General features: G+C 40.7%; 1 protein-coding gene across 4 annotated transcripts in view; it reads left to right on the forward strand.

The window, feature by feature from the left end:
- DNAH10 (dynein axonemal heavy chain 10) overlaps nucleotides 1-20,330 on the forward strand; it is a 95,012-nt gene that overhangs the window by 52,782 nt on the left and 21,900 nt on the right. For all 4 annotated transcript variants that reach the window (XR_005589556.1, XM_039505084.1, XM_039505085.1 and 1 more), the window contains 16 exons: nucleotides 510-662; nucleotides 1,489-1,749; nucleotides 2,998-3,170; nucleotides 4,625-4,718; nucleotides 5,932-6,099; nucleotides 7,420-7,608; nucleotides 8,292-8,463; nucleotides 9,866-10,069; nucleotides 10,519-10,599; nucleotides 12,602-12,799; nucleotides 13,513-13,674; nucleotides 14,352-14,526; nucleotides 16,165-16,346; nucleotides 17,180-17,316; nucleotides 18,259-18,476; nucleotides 19,255-19,476. Coding sequence is in view for 3 of the 4 variants with exons in the window: in XM_039505084.1 (XP_039361018.1) it covers nucleotides 510-662; nucleotides 1,489-1,749; nucleotides 2,998-3,170; nucleotides 4,625-4,718; nucleotides 5,932-6,099; nucleotides 7,420-7,608; nucleotides 8,292-8,463; nucleotides 9,866-10,069; nucleotides 10,519-10,599; nucleotides 12,602-12,799; nucleotides 13,513-13,674; nucleotides 14,352-14,526; nucleotides 16,165-16,346; nucleotides 17,180-17,316; nucleotides 18,259-18,476; nucleotides 19,255-19,476 (2,789 nt within the window). In the remaining variant the exon portion in view is untranslated. The remainder of the gene's footprint in view (nucleotides 1-509; nucleotides 663-1,488; nucleotides 1,750-2,997; nucleotides 3,171-4,624; nucleotides 4,719-5,931; nucleotides 6,100-7,419; nucleotides 7,609-8,291; nucleotides 8,464-9,865; nucleotides 10,070-10,518; nucleotides 10,600-12,601; nucleotides 12,800-13,512; nucleotides 13,675-14,351; nucleotides 14,527-16,164; nucleotides 16,347-17,179; nucleotides 17,317-18,258; nucleotides 18,477-19,254; nucleotides 19,477-20,330) is intronic.

Genomic DNA, 20,330 nt, shown 5'->3' on the forward strand with positions numbered 1-20,330 from the left:
CCTCTTTCTCGTGTTGTATGTTGTTAAATAGTTGCATTTCACCCCAGAGGTGGCTGCATTTCAGTGGTGGGTGAAATAATACCTCCAGTTTAAAACCCGGATTCAACAACTGGATTTGCACTGGTAGGGCCCTGAGTCTGTGCACGGCTTCCTTGACTTTCATGAGGCTCCACTTGGATGCACGGTTTTGATTGCCAGGTCCTAAGTATCTAAAATATTTTGGGATCCTTCAGGATCAAAGGCATTGAATTAATATAGTTATTCTTAAATAGAGATTCAGTTTTTTATAAGGTAAAAATGCGTTTATCAAATGATCATCTTGCGGTCTTACTGAACCCCCAAAATGATACCGGCTATATTTTAAGTGAATAGCCAGACCAGAATGGTGTTCAATGTACAGCTGGTGTGCTTTTTTTTTCATATTGTCAAACGTGAAGAACATTGTCTAAAAAATGCCATTTAAAATATTTAAAAAAACCATTTTGATCAAGTTTTTTCTTCCTGTGTAGGTGCTGCTAATAATTAACTTTTCTTCTCGCACAACATCAATGGATATTCAGAGAAACTTGGAAGCAAATGTAGAGAAACGCACTAAGGATACTTATGGGCCCCCTATGGGAAAGCGCCTCCTGGTTTTCATGGATGATATGAACATGCCAAGGGTAAGCTGCCACCCTGTTTGCAGTATAACATAAGAAGACGATAGGCCGCATTCTTGTGGTCCATTAATGCACAAGTGAAACCGGGTTCATTATACACACTTGGACTTCAGCTTTGTATCTTCCAATTTCTAAGGTTTGGACCTCTGAGCGCCGTAAATATTTCAGTGCTATTACAATATCATTCTTAAACTTTAAAAATGTATCTTTTTTTGGTGGATAGGCTGCCATCTCGGGGTCGCTCTATCTATAGTCAAACGAGGCAGCTGCCTAGGGCCTCCCATGACAGAGGTGTGGCTGGGTCAAATTTGAGTGGCATTGTGACTGAGTGTGCAAGGTTGCAATGCCACTCACCCAAATTTGGCCCAGCCACCCCTTCATCATGACAGAGGGATGGCTGGGCCAAATCTGCTGTCCTAGGCTTATAAGAAGGGGAGCATCACACTGAAGTTTTGTCCATGGTGGCAGATTGCATTGAGTGGCCTCTTTTGTCATTAGGAGCTTCCTTTCTTCTTGCCATTAAAATTCCTGTGACACACTGACCCTCCCTCTGGTTGACATTGGCGGGACGTGACTTCCTTAGAACCCATCCATATCTCTCCAAAAGCTTGGCAGGGGTGTATGTGTATGTCACTCATCAGCAACATGAGGTGCTTTCCCCACTGGAAACAATCAGAATGACAATCAGTGCCCAAAGCCCTACAAAACGTCACTTAGATATGATAATGTTCTATTGAATATGGAGCCAATGATTTTCTGCTCAAAGTAGTTACAGGCGACTCAGACATGCTGTGACTGAAATATGTTGGCTCTTTCCTTTTTTACAAAGGTTGATGAATATGGCACACAGCAACCAATTGCCTTGTTGAAGTTGCTCTTGGAAAAAGGTTCCTTATATGACCGTGGTAAGGAGATGAATTGTAAGAGTCTTCGAGACCTTGGCTTTATTGCTGCCATGGGCAAAGCTGGAGGAGGTCGTAATGAAGTTGACCCTCGATTCGTTTCACTCTTCAGTGTTTTCAATGTACCTTTTCCTTCTGAGGCATCCTTGCATTTGATTTATGCCTCCATCCTGAAAGGTCACACTGAGGTAATTTGAATTGATTTAAAAGGCTTCATAGGATTGTTATTTTTAATTAGTTTTATCTTCCATGAAATGACAGAACTTGAAAGTGTTTCTTTTAATGATTTCCCCTCTTCCTGTTTGTGGCCAATCTTTTCCTTACAGCTTGGAGACTGTTATTATTGGGCACTCAGATACTTACCTGGGTCTTCATTCAAGTTGGGAGAGCCTCATGCATTTATCCAAGGGAAGAATTTGGCTCCAAATAGGGAATAACTTGCCTGGGAAGGCAAAGTGTTTTGAAGTCACAGCAAACAATAATGTCGCACTTCAGACTGGCAATATTGTTATCACTCTACTAAGAGATTTTGTTAGCCACCATGGTCCTCGTCCACAGACGCACTGAAATCGTTGGAGTCTTTCCATGGACTTCAATGTAGACTTTTGGATCAGGTCCCATGTTGCTGCTGACAGTTTTGCATATTATTTTCATTTCTCCACATTAATTATTCTGATTCATTTTAGAACCTTATACACTTTTCTCTTCTCCTTTCCCTCCTCTTTCTTTTCTCCTTGTAGTGGGCTTTTTAAATGTGTTTGTTGGTCTTCAAATAATATAAATACTAAAGTATTATTAAAATCAGAAAAGAAAACCCACCCTGAAATTCTCTATAAAGTAAGTGTTTTTTGTAGCTGCTCAAAGAATGTTGCTAGTAAAAAATTAGTAAAGAGTGATCATCTTGTGCTGAATTGATACATATTGGGCAATACACTTTTAAGCCAGAAGATAATTTGTAAATTGATTGTTTTCATAGCTGTCTGTAGCCAGTTACTGCAAATGCACAAAGATCTACAAAATATTGACTTGAAAAGAAACACAGAAAATTAAATACAATGCATTAAACTGCATCACTGAGCACATGAAATTGCAATTTTATATATGAGAATAGTATTTATTATCCGTATTGTGATAGTGACTAGGAGCACCAGTCATGGGACCAGAACCCCATTGTGCTAGGTGCGGTACAAACACAGAACAAAAAGATGGTCCCTGCATCAAAGAGTTTACAATCTAAATAATAAAATAGCGAGACTGAATGTCAGATGCACACGTTACATTATACACTGAATTTCTGAAGAACATTTTATCTTGCACTGACTTATTTTAAATCTATCAAGTAGGGGTAGAGAAGTAGGAAAGTGGAGTATGTTTGATGAAACACATTTCTCCTCGATCAGTCTCATGAAGAAGTCTTGCCTTTCTCGTGTTTGCAGATTTTTAATGACTCTGTAGCAGCGATCGCTGACAAGATGACGGTCTGTACTTTGGAACTTTATAAAGCGATTGTCCGGGATCTACCCCCAACTCCTTCCAAATTCCATTATATTTTTAATCTGCGTGATCTCTCCAGAGTCTACAATGGACTTGTTCTTACAACCCCAGAGCGGTAAGTGGAGAAAAATGTTTAGAAATATTGACTTCAGTGGAAGTACACTCATTTATGAGTTGGCCCAGTGCGAGGCAGTTTTGCTATCTGGAAAACACCCACATGTAGCAGTCACATAAATAGGAGATAATAAGGGGTAGCTTTTCTCTTGCAGCTGAGCTGTGCTTTGCTCAGGACAGTTGGGCTTCAGGGAGTCAGATACAGCTTCCTGATAGTAAGGGGGTGTCTGGACCATTCTCAGCTGTGGTGTGAGTTAGAGAGGTCTAGGAGTTTCTCTGATTTACTTCCAGCAGCATATAGTCCCTAAGAAACTGTATGCCATCTGAGGATCACTGTGCTCTGATACACCACCTTCTTTTCCTGACACACCCTCCATGCCAGGGTAATGGGGGGCACTTGGTCAGGGGTCTGTTCTGCCAGCTTTACCCCAGCGGAGAGTTCTTCGCTCTAGCATAATTCTCAGCTGTTCAGTTATGACCTGTTTAAGACTGACATTTAAGTCAACCCATGTCAATATGCCTTTGCCTATCTGTAATGGCATAGGTTATGGATGCTGTGTCAATACTTACTTTCAGCTACCCGGCTTCTGCTATGCTACAGCTTTGATCTTCATTTTGATTGCAATGCCTTTTTCTTATTTCAGTCAAGTTGCATCCTATTGCTTTGAGTAAATTAATGGTTTATCTTGTTATCCGCCTGACCTCCAGGTTGCATAGTGCACGGCAGTGCTAATGAAGCCAGTAGCAAATGTCTGTAAAGCATCTTTGAATATTATTGACTCTTTTTTTCTTCCGTCCCATTAAGTGTTGTGGCCTTTACTTTAATAATTAAGGGCCTGATTCAGCAGTCCAACACAGTTCAGCAAAGTACTTAATCACAGAACTTTAGGCCTGTACTTCAGTCAGTGGGGTTTAAGCACATGCATGTGCTGAAGTGATTTGTTGACTAGGACAAATTGAAGCATATGATTAAAAGTTTTGCTGAATTGGGACCTAAATGGGAACTTTTTATAGCCAAATTAACCAGTACTTTTTCCTGAACAGCATTGCTGAGAATGAAGGGTAAAAGTAAAAGTATTTGATTACTGAGGTTTTAATCAAATTAAATTGAGGATAAAATTAATCAGTGATTGGGCTATGTGAAAAGCTATGTAGATCTCTCTCTCTCTCTTTTTTTTTTTAGGTAGGTAAAAAAAGAACCAATGCATAGATGCAGTTGTCTCTGTTTTGCCTTTCATTGTAGATACATCATTTAGGGGAATAAAGAAGATTAGAAAATCCTGAATTATGAAATTGTTCCTGATGACAAACACTGTAAAATATGATCTCTGTAGATAAAGTTACTCTTTCCAGTGAAAAAAGGAAACAAGTCCTGAATACAGCGCTATTAACCACATGACCTTATTTGTTGTGTCCACTGATTTGGTGCAGTCTGATACTTTAACTTCGATATAGGTTCCAAACAGTCACACAGATGGTGCGAGTCTGGAGAAATGAGTGCCTGAGAGTTTTCCATGACAGATTGATCAATGAAGTAGACAAGACACTGGTGAGTAACTTCTTCCATTTACTAGTAATCATTTATATTAATATGGGAATTAGTTCAAAATAGTAATGTTAACAACTGTTCCACTACAGTCTTGAAATCAAACTGCAGGCCTGATTCACCACTGCATCACTACAGTTATATGCCGTGTAATTGATTTAAACATAGCCCACTGATGTAAAAACCATGAAAAAGATTAGCAGCTGTCTACAAAAGAATAAGTGAACAAACCCACAGACGGCCAAAAGGTCATTTAATCTATGGTTTTACTGTGATGTTAACAAACTTGTGGGCATTACAGGCATTAGATATATAAAACATAGCACTGGAAAGCTGAATGAAGTGCTGCATGCGTGTTAGGCTTCTGCTGACTCCATGAACTATTCATGCATCTACAAGAGGTCATCCTAGATGACCTTCTGGCCTTAAACTCTGTGACTTTATGCTTCATTGGCATGGTTACCATCATCTCAATATTGCTCTGCAGTATTGAGTCCTGAAGCTTACCAGTCCCAATCGTGAGTTTTACCTGATTAAGGGTTAGCATCAGGCCCTGAGATAAACTGGTGAAAATCAGTATTAAAAACTATGAAGTTACGCAGGCAGCTATACACTGGCCCAATGGAAATTTTGTCTCTGCAAGGGCTGCAGGATGGAGAGCTCACAATTTCTTGTGTAATACCATAAAATATTTGGATAAGAAAAAACATTTTGATGTGCTAAATCTCCTTACACTTTTGATATGTTTGCATCCAATTCTATATAATGTATGTGTGTATAAATGCATTTATATTTATATGCATATGTGTGTGCTGTATACAGGATATGTCTACATAATGCATTACAAGAGTGAATGAACTCTTGGCGACACTGGTGGAATGACATCAGAACTAACTATAAGAGTGAAGGATGGTATGTGATTTTACCAGAATAATGATAGTGTTTTTATAGTGGGCATATTCTGCTCTCTGTTAAGCCTGTGCAGCTCACTGGCATCAGTAGTGTCTGGGCTGCTTGTATATACTGCATGGTTTTAGAGGATAAACTCACAACGCTAGTAGAGTCCGATTCGGCAGATATTGTATTTGTGCCAGTAGCTTCATTGAAATCAATCAAATAGCTCATGGGTAAGAGTTTGCAGGATCAGGCCCTGCTAGTGTTCCTGAATTCAGAACTCCTTGCATCATTTTACCTGTTTGCTCTGATACACTTCAAGGTACAAGAGCATATACAAGCCTTGATTCAAGAGCATTACAAAGATGATTTAGAGCAGGCCATGAGAGACCCTATTCTTTTTGGAGACTTCAGAATGGCACTGAATGAAGAGGAACCTCGTGTTTATGAAGACATCCAGGACTATGATGCAGCAAAAGCTCTCTTTCAGGTATAGTGCTTTAACCAACATCTGTGTCCGAGCCTGTCTGTATGAACTAATATGGTATAGCTATAAAAACCCATACTGGCCTGTGCCAACTGATTCGTACTAGCGGGGCTCAGGCTTGTGGGGCTGTTTAATTGCAGTGTAGGCATTCGGGCTCAGGTTTGGAGCCTGGGCTCTAGAACCCTGCGAGGCAGGAGGTCCCAGAGCTCGGGCACCAGCCCAAATCCAAACATCTACAGCCTCTTAGCAAGCCCTCCGAGCCACAGTCAGCTGGCACGGGCCAGCTTGGGTTTGTATTTGCATACCCATAGTTGACAACACTTTGCCCTTTAGGTGGGTGGCTAGTAACATAGATGGATGGACTAGATGACCTCTCCAGGTTCCTCACAGGCCTACATTTCTATGATTCCATGCCACCTGTGGTACATTCAGGCTTCGACAATTTTCCGGACTAAAAGCTACAAAAAAGTAGTATTCACTTCATTTAATCTGCATGCTTTCTGCCATTTAACTAAAACCTAAGTTGGCGACATTCTGGGCTCACATGCAGTATGTAATTCAAGTTTTAAAAACACGAGTTTTTTTTTTTAAGAGAAACAGAAAAGTCACATTTCAGTCTGAATGTTTCCCCCTTTTGTGACTAGTAACAGCTGAGAGCACTCAAACTGAAAAGGATTAGAGAGAGAAAAGCATTTCCCCCAATTTTATCAGTTTGTTTACTTTGTGCGTGAGAGTGCTTTGCAAATAGTCATTTTCACTCTTTCCTCATTGAGTTGTAGTTTCCTCTGCTGTTTGTGTGACTCTTTCACATAGCAAAAGGGGAGAGAAAAACATTTTACAAATAGGAAAATACTGATTGTAAAGCAAGAAAAATTGGTAGGGGGATTCAAGAACAGGTGTAGGTAACTCAGTTTAACTCAATTTTGGATTAGATTTTAAACAGATTTATCCATGAGATTGAAACATTTCCAAAGTAAATAAATAGTGCCCATTTTTCATAATATTCCAGAGCAGGTTTTTGTTTGTTCTTTGTGTGAAGTAAACTTGTTTGGAACCATTAAGGAGTCTATTTACCCCTTGTTATGCTCATATAGTTTCCATTGGCAGTAGGTTTGGGTATGAAATAGTAGAAATCAGTGACCATCTACCTATTCCATGAGCTGAAGAAATCCCAAATGCTAAAATCTTTCTGATAATCTATTTTTTCTCAATGTCCTTTTGTGTAATAATGCTTCTAAATAAATTATCACATTACGTTTGTTTAATAACCTTTTCAGCATTTCCCATTTCTGTTGTTAACTGTCTAACAAATTGGCTTTAAAGGAGATTCTTGAAGAGTACAATGAAGTTAATACGAAAATGAATCTGGTGCTTTTTGATGATGCTTTGGAGCATTTAACCCGTGTGCATCGCGTTATACGGATGGATCGTGGCCATGCCCTGCTCGTAGGAGTGGGAGGCTCAGGAAAACAGTCCCTGGCAAGACTGGCTGCATATACAGCTAGATGTGAGGTCTGTGGGATTGCACATTTTCACTGAAAGGGGTTGAGGACAGAAAAATGGCAGGTGGTCCCTAAATTGAGTAGAGCCTTGAAGGGAAGGTCACAGAAATTAAGCCTGATGCAGACAATGAAGGAAAATGAGTGAAATCAAAATCATGATAATAGCTGCTCTCTGGAGAGATTAAAAGGGGTGAGGTGAGCATTCAGAGGCTGGAGATAGGAGGTCACAGTGATTTGGCATGGAAAATTATGAGGTCTTGAACCTGGGTTTTTGTGGTTGGGAGCAGAGAGTACAGGGTGGGTTTTGGAGATCTAAGTGAAAAATCAGTAGCCTTTAACTACTACTGTTGTTATTTATCTGTAGTGCAGTAGTTCTCGGAGGCACCAGCGAGGCTTCATTGTGCCCAGTGATGTACAAACATCTAAAGAAGATGGTGGGGAAACAAAGGAGAGGGAGAAGTCCAAAATGATTTTGAGGTTCCAAGCCTGGAGGATTGTGGGAATGGAATAGTTTAAAGAGACTACAGAGCAGTAAATATTTTGTCACCATTTTACTTTCACATTATATGTTTACTAGTTATAGGACCAAACCAGAACCCTGGGGAAGTTGAGTTCCAGATTCAAAATCATGTTGTTGGCCCATCTCTACAATATTCTGTGTCTTTCAAGTGTATTTCTATGTTGCATTATTAGGTGTTTGAAATTGTTCTGAGTCGAGGATATGGAGAAAATAATTTCCGTGAAGACTTAAAAACATTGTATATAAAGCTTGGTATTGAGAACAAGTCGATGATTTTCCTGTTTACAGATGCCCATGTGGCAGAAGAAGGTTTTCTGGAACTCATCAACAATATGTTAACTTCAGGTGATGAAGGAAGATTGATTGCTAATCTGTAAATACTTGCAATGCACAATCAAAAATGCACCTTTGCTCGAGCCACCAGACAAATGTAGCTTTTAAATATTAATGTTTCCTATTCATACTGTGTCCTCTGATGCTGGAGTTCATGTTTCAGTCTGAGGGCAAAAACACTGTTTCTTTAAATATTGCCTGAAATAATCTTGGCTTTGGTTATAGCTTTTCTGCATCCCCACATGGCCATATACATATGCCTGGGTAGGGTTAGTGGGCTAGAATGTTTATTTTGCCCTGGCCATGGTGCTTGACCCAGAATTCTCAAACTGTTCCCTAATGTGGACTATATCTTAATAGAGATTGTCTCATGGACATCTTTGATCCCATTCACAATCCAGAGGGACACGCCCCCTCTCACTGGCAATTGAATAACATCCCCATGGAAACTACAGCAAGAGCTTGCATGGAAAAGTACATCTTAAGATGTATTTTTACCATATTTTAATGCATTTAGCAGCTAAAATGAGGAGGAGAAAACACCATGTGACCATCCTCTCTCCATAGACCACCACCAAGTGCTCTGTGAACCACCAGTGCTCCACAGCCCCCAGTTTGAGAATCTCTATTACAAAGATCACACCTAGTCTCTTTCTTGTGTCCTCTTTCCTTGTCTCCTGTGTGTGTGTGTGTCTCTGTGTCTGTCTGTTTGTTTGTCTAACCCTGTCCTGATGTCTGTCTGTATCAGCTGTTAAATACATAGAGTAGCCATTTGTTTGTGATAGTTAAAATGGGGATTGAGTATTATATTCACTAGGTACATTTTATATATAAATCTGATGCAGCATGCATTTTAATTTTTCATATGCATGTGATCAAAATAATTCTAAAATATATTTTATTTTACATTATTATAAACACTGATAAATTACTTAGCACCTATATGTTGTTTGCAATGGTGTTGTAGCCATGTTGGTCCCAGGATATCAGAGAGACAAGGTGGGGGAGGTAATATCTTTTATTGAACCAACTTCTGTTGGTGAAAAGACAAGCTTTCAAGGTACACAGACAGCTCTGTGTAAGCTCAACCCAACTCCTGCTGGTGAAAGAGACAATCTTTTGAGCTATGATTTTTATGTTTGAAACCTAAACAAAAAGGAAGTAATTATTCCTCACAACACCCTTGTAAGATGTGAAGGTACCATGATTATTGCCCCCATTTTCTAGATAGGGAGACTGAAACACAGAGAGGTTAATTAAGTGATTTGTCCAGAGCTATTAAGAATAATTTTTGCTGAGCCAATTTTAGAAGTCAGGAATTTCCTGACTTCTGGGCCCATGCTCATTCCCTACGTCCTGCTGCCTCTTTGCCATACTGACAACTTTCTGTGACTCCTCTGTCTTTATGTGATAGGAATTGTACCAGCACTTTTTCCAGATGATGAAAAAGACTCCATACTCAGTCAGATTGGAGATGAAGCTATTAAAGCTGGAATGGGACCTGCTAAAGAAAGTGTCTGGCAGTATTTTGTAAATAAGAGTGCAAACAACCTTCACATTGTACTTGGGATGTCACCAGTTGGTGATACCCTGAGAACGCGGTGCAGAAATTTCCCAGGTCTGTATATTAAATCTAACACTTTAGTGTTTAGCCCCTGTGTACCTGTGGGATGCAGGTCTGCAGTTGTCTTTTATGTACAAGTTCTCCAGTGGGTGTGTGCAGATATCTGAGAAACATGCAGTTAAACTGCATCAAGGCAAACATACACCATAGTGCATTTCATTAGTAAGAACTTGCACAGTTACTTACCACACATAAGTGGAGATTATTGATTGAGATTTACAAGGTCAGTTAATTAACTTCTTTGAGCCAGGAATGTACAGTAACTCTCGAATTGTCTCCATCCTGTGGTTTGGTATTTACAGAGAAAAGGGGGCTTGTGAGTGGCTGTGAAAATAAGAGAAGTTTTATTGCATCCCATACTAAAGAACAATGCACTGAGCTAGAAGAAGGGAAGGGTAGGCTTGGATTGGATTGTTTTGGTGACAATATTCATTTGTTTTAAGGTCTTGTCAACAATACTGGTATTGACTGGTTCTTGCCCTGGCCCCCACAAGCCTTGTACGCAGTTGCCAAGTGCTTTTTAGGTAAGTAAAATGTCAGGGATTTTTAACCTTCAAACTCATGGTGTATCCAGTGGTATAAAGAAACACACTCCTTACTTTAAGATATTGTAAGGCTCTTTATTTGCTTTTACGTTAAGGATGCTTCTTGGGTCTAAACTAATAGTGTAACAACTAAAAAAACATTCAAAAATGGTTACTGAGATATCATAGAATATCAGAGTTGGACGGGATCTCAGGAGGTCATCTAGTCCAACTCCCTGCTCAAAGCAGGACCAATCCCCAACTAAATCATCCCAGCCAGGGCTTTGTCAAGCCTGACCTTAAAAACCTCTAAAGAAGGAGATTCCACCACCCTCCTAGATAACCCATTCCTGTGCTTCACCACCCTTCTAGTGAAAAAGTTTTCCCTAATATCCAACCTAAACCTCCCCCACTGCAACTTGAGACCATTACTCCTTGTTCCGTCATCTGGTACCACTGAGAACAGTCTAGATCCATCCTCTTTGGAACCCCCTTTCAGGTAGTTGAAAGTAGCGATCAAATCCCTCCTCATTCTTATCTTCTGGAGACTAAATAATCCCAGTTCCCTCAGCCTCTCCTTATAAATCATGCGCTCCAGCCTTCTGATCATTTTTGTTGCCCTCTGCTGGACTCTTTCAAATTTTTTCACATCCTTCTTGTAGTGTGGGGCCCAAAACTGGACACAGTACTCCAGATGAGGCCTCACCAATGCTGAATAGAGGGGAATGATCACGTCCCTCGATCTGCTGGCAATGCTCCTACTTATACAGCACAAAATGCCATTCGCCTTCTTGGCAACAAGGGCACACTGTTGACTCATAAAAGCGCAGGTGTCTGAGCTGAGCGTTAGCTGCTTACAGTTGCTCAGACTGTATAAATCCTGACAGGTGTGAAATCCTCCCTTCTCAGACTCTAGGTTTTTTAATATGTCGCTTCCCCAAATATATTTTTAAGTTTGCTAAAATTCAAATTGAAACAACAAAGCTAACAGGTCTGCATTTCCAAGAAGTTAGATCATCTTCTGGCTAGGTAAGTGAAATAAAGCATCCTCACAAACACTAGCAGGATGTTTGCAGTCCTCTGCACAAGGTTCAGTACCAATGAGCAGGTTTTCACTTCAAGACAGATCCCTTTTGGGGTTCTTAAATGAATGTGGTTTAGAGGTTGAGGCTGGGGTTTTGAGAAGCATGGAGCCTGGACTTGCTCTCTGGAGGCACTTAAGCCCTTCTGAAAATCCCACCCAGAGGCAGTAAAAAGTAACAGATGCACAAGGGATTACAGGAGCTGGCTGCAAGGAGAATGGAAAAGGACTTGAGAGCTTTAGTTATGAAACAGTATCACTCTCACTCCCTCCTTGCTGCTAAGAAGGTAGACAACAAAGGTCTGATGTATCTAAACAGCTCTCAAGTAATTCCAGCTTCCCATAGGGGGGGCCATAAGAAGTGTTTGATTCTTAAACTTGCACAGACCCTGGTTTTTAACCTCTGCAGATCTGGTTGTGTTGGTCTTGAACTGCAGTGGACTATTTGCTCTAATCTTACACTCTCACATCTACAACTTCTTGTCCTTTGTTGTTTAGATGGTGAGTTGAGTTAGGCTAGAAAAGAATTGATGGCTGGAAAATAGTACATTGTACTATAGTGCAAATACCTGAACTCAATCTGACAGTGGGTGCTTATATCCCAGACCCCACAAAACTCAAATTTGCGGCCTTCTTCAGAGGGTGTGGGGTGTGCGGGGAAAGAACATTTTTAAAATATACTGGTAAAGTTAAGAGAGAACTCCCAAACCTAGAAGCAGCATGGTTTAGTGCTCTGAGCAGACCAGTTGTTAGGACTCCTGGGTTCTATTCTTAACTCTGCCACTGACTTTTCTTTGTCCTGGGGCAAGTCATTTAATTTCTCCGTGCCTTAGTTTCCCTAGCTGTAAAATGGGGATAAATGAAACTTAACATCCTTTTAAATGGCTTTGAGATGTTTTATTTTTCATATCCTTTTTTCAGGGGAAAATCCACTGATCCCATCAGAGCACACAGAGTTTGTGATTGAGCACATTGTCATGGTGCACGAATCTGTAGGGAATTTCAGTAAAAAATTTCTACAAAAGCTGAGACGCAGCAACTATGTTACACCAAAGAATTATCTTGATTTCATTAATACTTACTCAAAATTGCTGGAAGAGAAAAATCAGTTCATTTTAGGTAAGGTTTTCTCTTTTTAAGACTGTATGTGATTGAAATGTTTTAAACAGACTCATTTCGCTTGGCAAATCTGTGCAAAAGCAATCAAATAAATACAACCCAGATACCCTCCAATGAATGTTACCTGAATAATGGGCTATTCCCTGAGTGACACTTTGTCTTTATCTGGACCCAAGCCTGAACAGCCTATCCAAACATCCCTGAGCTTTGGGAGAGTCTAGATATGGATTTGAACTTGGTATCTCAGACTCAGCTCAGGGTTTTATAGAGATGCCTGAATGACATGTGCTTTGTTCCTCTTGGAATAGTTAGCTGTATTCTGATCAATACTGAAATGTGCCCAGTGCATTGAAATGTGGTTGACGTACAGTCAGAGCTGGTCTTCTGCAGAAGCACAGAAAATGTGCCACAGGAGAAGAGGGGACATGTTTCAGCCAAGTTCTGCAACTCCTGAGCCGATGCTCAGGGGGAAACTCTCTTGTGGGACTCCGTACCATTTTACACTCTCAACAAGAAGACTGACCAAGGAGCCTGGGCTCTTTGGAGCTCCATAATAACTTGTGACCCTGCAAAAAAGCAAGGGAGGCCTGCTGCAGTTTTAAGAAAAGGACTGATTTCTTTGCCTACAGAACAGGACACATTTTAAATAATGGCGTCTGTCACTGTATGATAGCTCCATCAATCACTAATATTTCTCCCTCTTTTTCACTAAGCACAATGCAAACGTCTGGAAGGAGGATTAGCTAAACTGAAGGAAGCTACTGTTCAGCTGGATGAGCTAAATGAGAAACTTGCAGAGCAGAAGATTGTATTAGCTGAAAAATCAGCTGCCTGTGAGGCCTTGTTACAAGAGATAGCAACCAACACAGCAATAGGCAAGTATTTAAAACTCCTGTCATCCCCCAAGCTAAGCTGGGTTGGGCCAGGTGAGTATTAGGCTGGGAAATTCTTAAAGAACGCAGGTCTTGATGATTCAATAGGTGGTACGCTTGTTCTGTCTGTACTGACCTAAGGTCCCACCATGGTATCATTAATGGTCATATAGTACTTAGCACAAGAGTAGGACTGTTGACCTTTGTTTTCTGACCAAATTCCAGCCTGTACAATTGCAGTCTGCCCATAGTAATGTCCATTGCAGTGTTCTTCTTCACATCCCATCCCAAACTGTTGGGGAGCAAATTGTGAGAGAAGACAGTAGCAGCAAGGGGAGTTTTGTGAGCCAAAGGCATGGCAGGATGTGGGAAGGCAATGGGAGTGAATGCGCCGGGGAGCAGAAGGGGATTTGTGAGCTGTTTCCCCTCTGAAAGAAGAGACACAAACCGGAAGAAGAAAGTAGAAAAGGAGACCGTGTTCTGTTGTTCTTAGCATTCCAGAACTTATCTGTGATGGGAAGAGTACTGTGAATAGCAGTGACCTAGCACCAAATGAGTTAATAGTGATCTAGACATAGTGGTAGTTTCTGATTTTAGGCCATGTGCACTTTTCCTGGTTTGTTAGCTAGATACAAATCTTAGTAAGCCATTTACTATATACTGCCTTCCGCACTTTTTAGCTGAGGAGAAGAAAAAATTGGCTGAAGAAAAAGCAGTGGAGATAGAAGAACAGAATAAGGTCATTGCTGTGGAAAAGAAGGATGCTGAGACGTCCCTGGCTGAGGCCATGCCTATTTTAGAAGCTGCTAAACTGGAGCTGCAGAAGCTTGACAAGTCTGATGTCACAGAGATTAGGTGATTAATTCTGATTTGTAATAGCATAAACGCTTAGAAATTCATGTCCATGGGGCCTTTGCTGTAGTCTAAGTACCTGACAAGCACTAGCACCCTCAGCCTCACACACCCCTGTGAGGTAAGGAGGCATGATCATTCCTATTAGACAGATGTGGGGATTGAGGATAGAGAGGTCAAGGTCTCATAGAGAGTCTGAGGAAGAGCTTGGGGATCTCCAAGTCCTGTGGGTCAACCACAGGCCTGTCCTTCCTTCCAGGAAAGCAATATAATATTTGATGTCTTTCTAATTATTCTGTAATACATTTCTGCCATCCTGAGTACCGCTGAAGTGTCTGTGGGGGACATTCGAGCAGTAGCTATCCTAGCCCTTTCACTCTGGAGTGGTGATTTTATTCTGCACTACATGTGGGATACACAGCTCTTGTGTTTCAAAGATGTTTGATGGTATGAATGTGTATTTCTCTTGTTATATACCTTCTTCTTTTTGTGTTTTAATAATAGCTCTGGTAAAGCTATACCCAAACTTCAGCTCCCCTCAAAATTCTGCCATTCCTGCTGCCTTCAGACTCTTCCAGTCCCTACCACACTTCTTGATCATCCTCCTCCCACTAGGCCTCTAGACACTCTTCTTCCCTGTTCCCCTTGCAATGGGCAACTTGACCTTCCTCTTCCATTCAGTGGAGCTATGCTGATTTACACCAATGGAGCATCTGGCTGTAGTTACACCCCATTGCATTCCACCAGGCCTGGCGCAGGCAGGGATGCAGGGCTCAGGAGTCAGTCAAGCAGGAGGGGTCCCATAGTAGCAGCAAGCCAGGGGTTTCTCAGATAACTTCTTGTTTCTTCCTGGTTTATATAGAGCTCCTCAGCCAATTAGGGGTGCAGGATGTTTTTCTTAGTTGGGAACTTCAGGGGTGGAGCCCTCTGTGAATTAGCACTCATTGGTTCCTTTTCTCTGCTTGTTTTGGTGAGCTGCTGGGTGTGGCCTGATGCTGCCTGTGGGTTCAAGGCCTGTCATCCCTCACAGTTTTTAAATAATGTTGAATAGGAAAGCATGCTTACATTCAATACACCTAGTATGATAAAGACCTTTAAACAGGAGATAGATGAGTATCCAGAAGAAAATATAGTATGATGGGCTAGATGTGCCAATTCAAAGGAAAGATCAGACTATCAGACTTTGATGGGTTTCTTCTTACCTTTCTGTCCTAAAATCTCCTTTGTTCCCCTAGTAGATCACACTAGTTTAGCCAAGAGGCCTGAGGATTATTTCCAAAACCAGCTCAGTATGGCTGCTGCCAGTGTTCTGTCACTGTTACTGCAGGCTGATGCAGCTTTAAGCTCCAGTAAAAACATAGCTAAAGGTTTTATTTCTCTGATGGTTGAACTCCTTTAGAAACCTTGAGGACATTGTTGTATGAATGTAATATTAGTTTTTAGCCCTCTGTTTATAAATCTTTCCTTATTTGATTGGATTGTATTTCTCACTTGGATGAGGAGATATCTTGGGGAATTGCTGTATTACAGCTCCCCCTGCACTAAATACCACTGGTTGGGAAAAAAGCTCTTCCAACAAGAGTTATGTATTTATAGCATCATGTACTTTGTCTCTTTCCCTTCCCCATGTTTATTTTCTAGATCCTTTGCTAAGCCCCCTAAACAGGTGCAGACTGTTTGTGAATGTATCCTCATAATGAGAGGATACAAAGAATTAAACTGGAAGATGGCCAAAGGAATGATGTCTGACCCAAATTTCCTGCGATCCCTAATGGAGATAGATTTTGATGGAATTACTCAGACCCAAGTTAAATCCGTCCGAGGTAAATTGTTCAGCTGAATGAATCAGGCACTTGGAATTGAATGTAGAGTTTTATTAATATTATTTCAGATGTTAGCTGCTATGCTGGATGCTTTCTTCTCTTTGGGTGAAATTCACCCTAGTGCCGAGGGCAAACGTGAGGGCTCTGCCCAACTTGCTTTGCACTGTTGGCTTAACCAGGACTTTCCTGGTACAAAGGCCCTGTGCTTGCTCTCTGCACAGGGTTATGCCCTAACTTGCATTGTAATCTTTTGTGACTTTTGCTTAGAGGAGGTTAGACATAAACTGAACAGTTGAGCAGGGCCTTTGTTTCTTTTTTAGCTTATTTGAAAGTATAATTGTCACATAATCTTCACAATGAACGTTAAAGATACAACATAAGTGTGTCATGGAAAGGCAGTGGGCTGCAACTCAAACTAATTGGACCAAATTCTGCTCACGCTTACACCAGTGTAAATCCAGTGTAACTACACTGGAGTTACTCTGGGCAGTGAGAGGAGAATTTGGTCCTTTGACTGCCACCTAGCAAGCAAAGGGCTGGATCCTGAGAAATGCTGAGCAATCCCTGCGAAGTGCTGATCTCACTCAGCTTCCCTTGGAGTCATCTGGTCTAAAGTCCTTGAATAGCTGAGAATATCTTGCTTGTTTTATTATTGTCCAGCAGCATAACCTTATACTGTACAGTTGTTTTGCACTGGTTATCACATCCTTGTTCCAATACATACCACAGAACTAGAGAGCTAGTTGAGATTTGATTGACAAGGAAAGCTATTGCTCTTGTGATTTATGCATTGTGATTAAACTGACTTGCAGTTTTTGTGTGTTAACATTTAGCTCTGTTAAAGAATCTTAACACGACATTTGAAGAAATGGAAGCTGTTAGCAGAGCAGGATTGGGAATGTTAAAATTTGTTGATGCAGTAATGAGCTACTGTGACGTAGCTAAGGAAATCAGGCCAAAGAGAGAAAAGGTACACTATGAAAATATGAACATAAAGGACTGTGAAGAGTATTTGTTGCCACAAAAATAACACTTGGCAATTTTATGTACTGCAGTGTTTCTCCTCTTCAAAGTGTTAACAACCATGAAAGTGGTGTTTGCTAGAACCACTGTAATAGTAATACCTAGCTCTTATATAGTGCTTTTCCTCAGCAGACCTCAAAGCACTTTACAAAGCCAAGCTTGCAATTGCAAGCTGTTCTTTTAATTGTATTATAGGTCTGTGATATCAGTTTCTGTTTGCATTAACGCATGAAGTAAAAGGAAGAGTTTTGTAATGTGATATTGGGGGGAGGCGGGAAACGGGGATGAAAGTTATAGGTGCCTACTGAAAACTCACCTAAAATAATACACATGGCATTTGGGCATAGAGGGACTCAGTGGTATATCGAATCCATTTCTCTGGTTTAAGCAGGAAACATTTTTATGGCCTGTTTAAAAAGGGCTAGCAGTGTAATTTTTTTATAAAATGAAAGTGTAAATCCTACCAATACTACTAGGAAACATCTCTGGTCACCAAGGACGGTTTTCTGCTTGCCACTTGCCAGTGGGCAAGTGCATTTGTCAAGTCCTGGCTCTAAATGTTTTTTTAGGCCCTAATCCCTTTTTCCTTAGGCAGCCAGTACTCTTATGGATGTCAGTGAGACTGATCATGTGCTTACGTACCTGGCTAGATCAGGGCTAAGCATTTTGTCTGTGTCAGGACTGCAGAATCAGACCATATGATGCATGTATGGGGTGAGAGGAGTTGGGTGAAAAACAGTGCCTATTTTTTCTTCTTATACTATTTATTACCAGATTGTCTGAAACATATATGAACTAGCTAATTGAAGGTTGAAAACCAATGATTTTGCACCAAAAAATAAAACTCCTCTTTCCTCTGACACAACACATAATGTCTTTCATAATGTAGGTGGCTAGATTGGAACGGAACTACTACTTAAGTAAACGTGATCTGGAAAAGATACAGACAGAGCTGGCGACTATTCAGAGGGAGCTCAAAGCTTTGGGAGACAAGTATGAAGCTGCAATAAGGGAAAAACAACAGTTACAAGAAGAAGCAGAGATCATGGAAAGGAGACTTATTGCTGCTGACAAGCTCATCTCTGGCTTGGGATCTGAAAATATAAGGTTAAGTCTAGTGCCAGAAGAGAGATTTTTTGCATTGAAATGTAAATTTAGAGACCATGCATAAAATTTTCAAAAGCACCTAAGTGATGTAGGAGTTTGTCCCGTTTTCAGAAGTGACTTAGGCACTTAGGAGCCTAAGTTTCAATGAAAGTCACATTTGAAAATGGGAATTAAAATCATAGAAGATTAGGATTGGAAGAGACCTCAGGAGGTCATCTAGTCCAACCCCCTGCTCAGAGGAGGACCAACACCAACTAAATCATCCCAGCCATGGCTTTGTCAAGCTGGGCCTTAAAAGCTTCTAAGGATGAAGATTCCACCGCCTCCCTTGGTGCTTTTGAAAATTGCACCCTGTGTGTTTTGTTTGTTTCTGTGAAACAACTAACATACTTTGGCTACTGAAAAATAATAAAAAAGAATAATATGATTTTTTTTCAATCCAGAAGTCGCTACTGGGCATACTTGAGACTCACAGTTAATCTTTTAAACTGAAAAGAAAAAAGCAAAATGTAGCTGCAGTTAAGTACTGTTTAAAGGCATGATGCAAATCCACTTGTTTTAGATTAAAAGGAAGGAGGTTCCAGGTCAGATTGATCTTTCTGCTGCCATTACTGCTGTGATATGGTGGTTGATTGTAGGTATGAGGCTCATCACAATCTGAAGTGAAAACATGCGCCGTTTAGAAATGCTGCAGCTATTCTACACAAAATGGAGTTCTCTGACCCCTGCTGCAGAAAGGATCTCAAACTGACCCAGAATTCATTCATTTTCCTATCAGATGGACAAATGACTTAGAGGAGTTAAAAATGCGAAAAGTGAAGCTGCTAGGCGACTGTCTACTTTGCGCTGCTTTTCTGAGCTATGAAGGGGCGTTCAATTGGGATTTCCGTAATGAGATGATCTACCATGAGTGGCAAGAAGATATCCAATCACGAGAGATTCCTCTCAGCCAGCCTTTTAGATTGGAAAACCTCCTGACTGATGATGTAGAGATTAGCAGGTATGTGAAATCACTGAGCTTTAAAAAAAGCAGCCGAGCTGCTACTGGTGTAGAGAAGGGTGGGAGTCACACAGCTTGTATCTGAATCTGGATCCAGGATTGGAGATTGTTGGATTTCGAAGGGGCTGGGTTTGGCCCATCTCTGTTTGTGCACTGAATCACGGAAATCAGAAAAAAGCCATCAGCATACAATCGCCTCTGAAAATTGACTGTTTGAAAACAGGATCATCTTTCTCAATAGAGAATAATAATTGTATAGTCCTTTTCATCCGAGAATCTCAAAGTGCCCTGCAAAGAGATCTTCCTCCGTGTATTTGGAGTCCTGTCTGCTTACTCCAATGACAAAATTAAATTTGAAATACTTTTTACTCCTGTTAGCCAAGCATAACCAATACAGCTATTATCTAATCTTGACCCCTCTCCAGTACTAAATATACTGTATTCTGTTCACACTGATCAACAGAATTTTTAACAAAGTTCCAGTCTGGAGCTCTGTTCCTGCTCTCTGTTCCCCTTAGCTACCAGCTGAAGGCCCCTAAGTCCTATACCTTGATTGGTGCTCTAGAAATACCGGATAGAGATTAGATAGCTAAGTGTAAGAGAGGTCAGAATGTCAATGCAGTGGGCTTTTACCGGGGTGAGCAATGGCTGACTTTGTAGAGTATAATCTTTATTATTTGTGATGCACAAACATCCCAGGAAGAATTTTCAGATCCCAAGGCTGGCAGTGAGACAAAACAGCTTTCTTCTTGTGAACTGAGCACCTGGATTCTAATAAATCATTATACTTTGCACATCTATAGCACTCAGTATAGCTGGTACCACATGATGCCATTGAAAAATTTGTTTCACAA

Source organism: Mauremys reevesii, linkage group 18 (assembly GCF_016161935.1).
Source record: "Mauremys reevesii isolate NIE-2019 linkage group 18, ASM1616193v1, whole genome shotgun sequence".
NCBI classification, from domain to species: domain Eukaryota; kingdom Metazoa; phylum Chordata; order Testudines; family Geoemydidae; genus Mauremys; species Mauremys reevesii.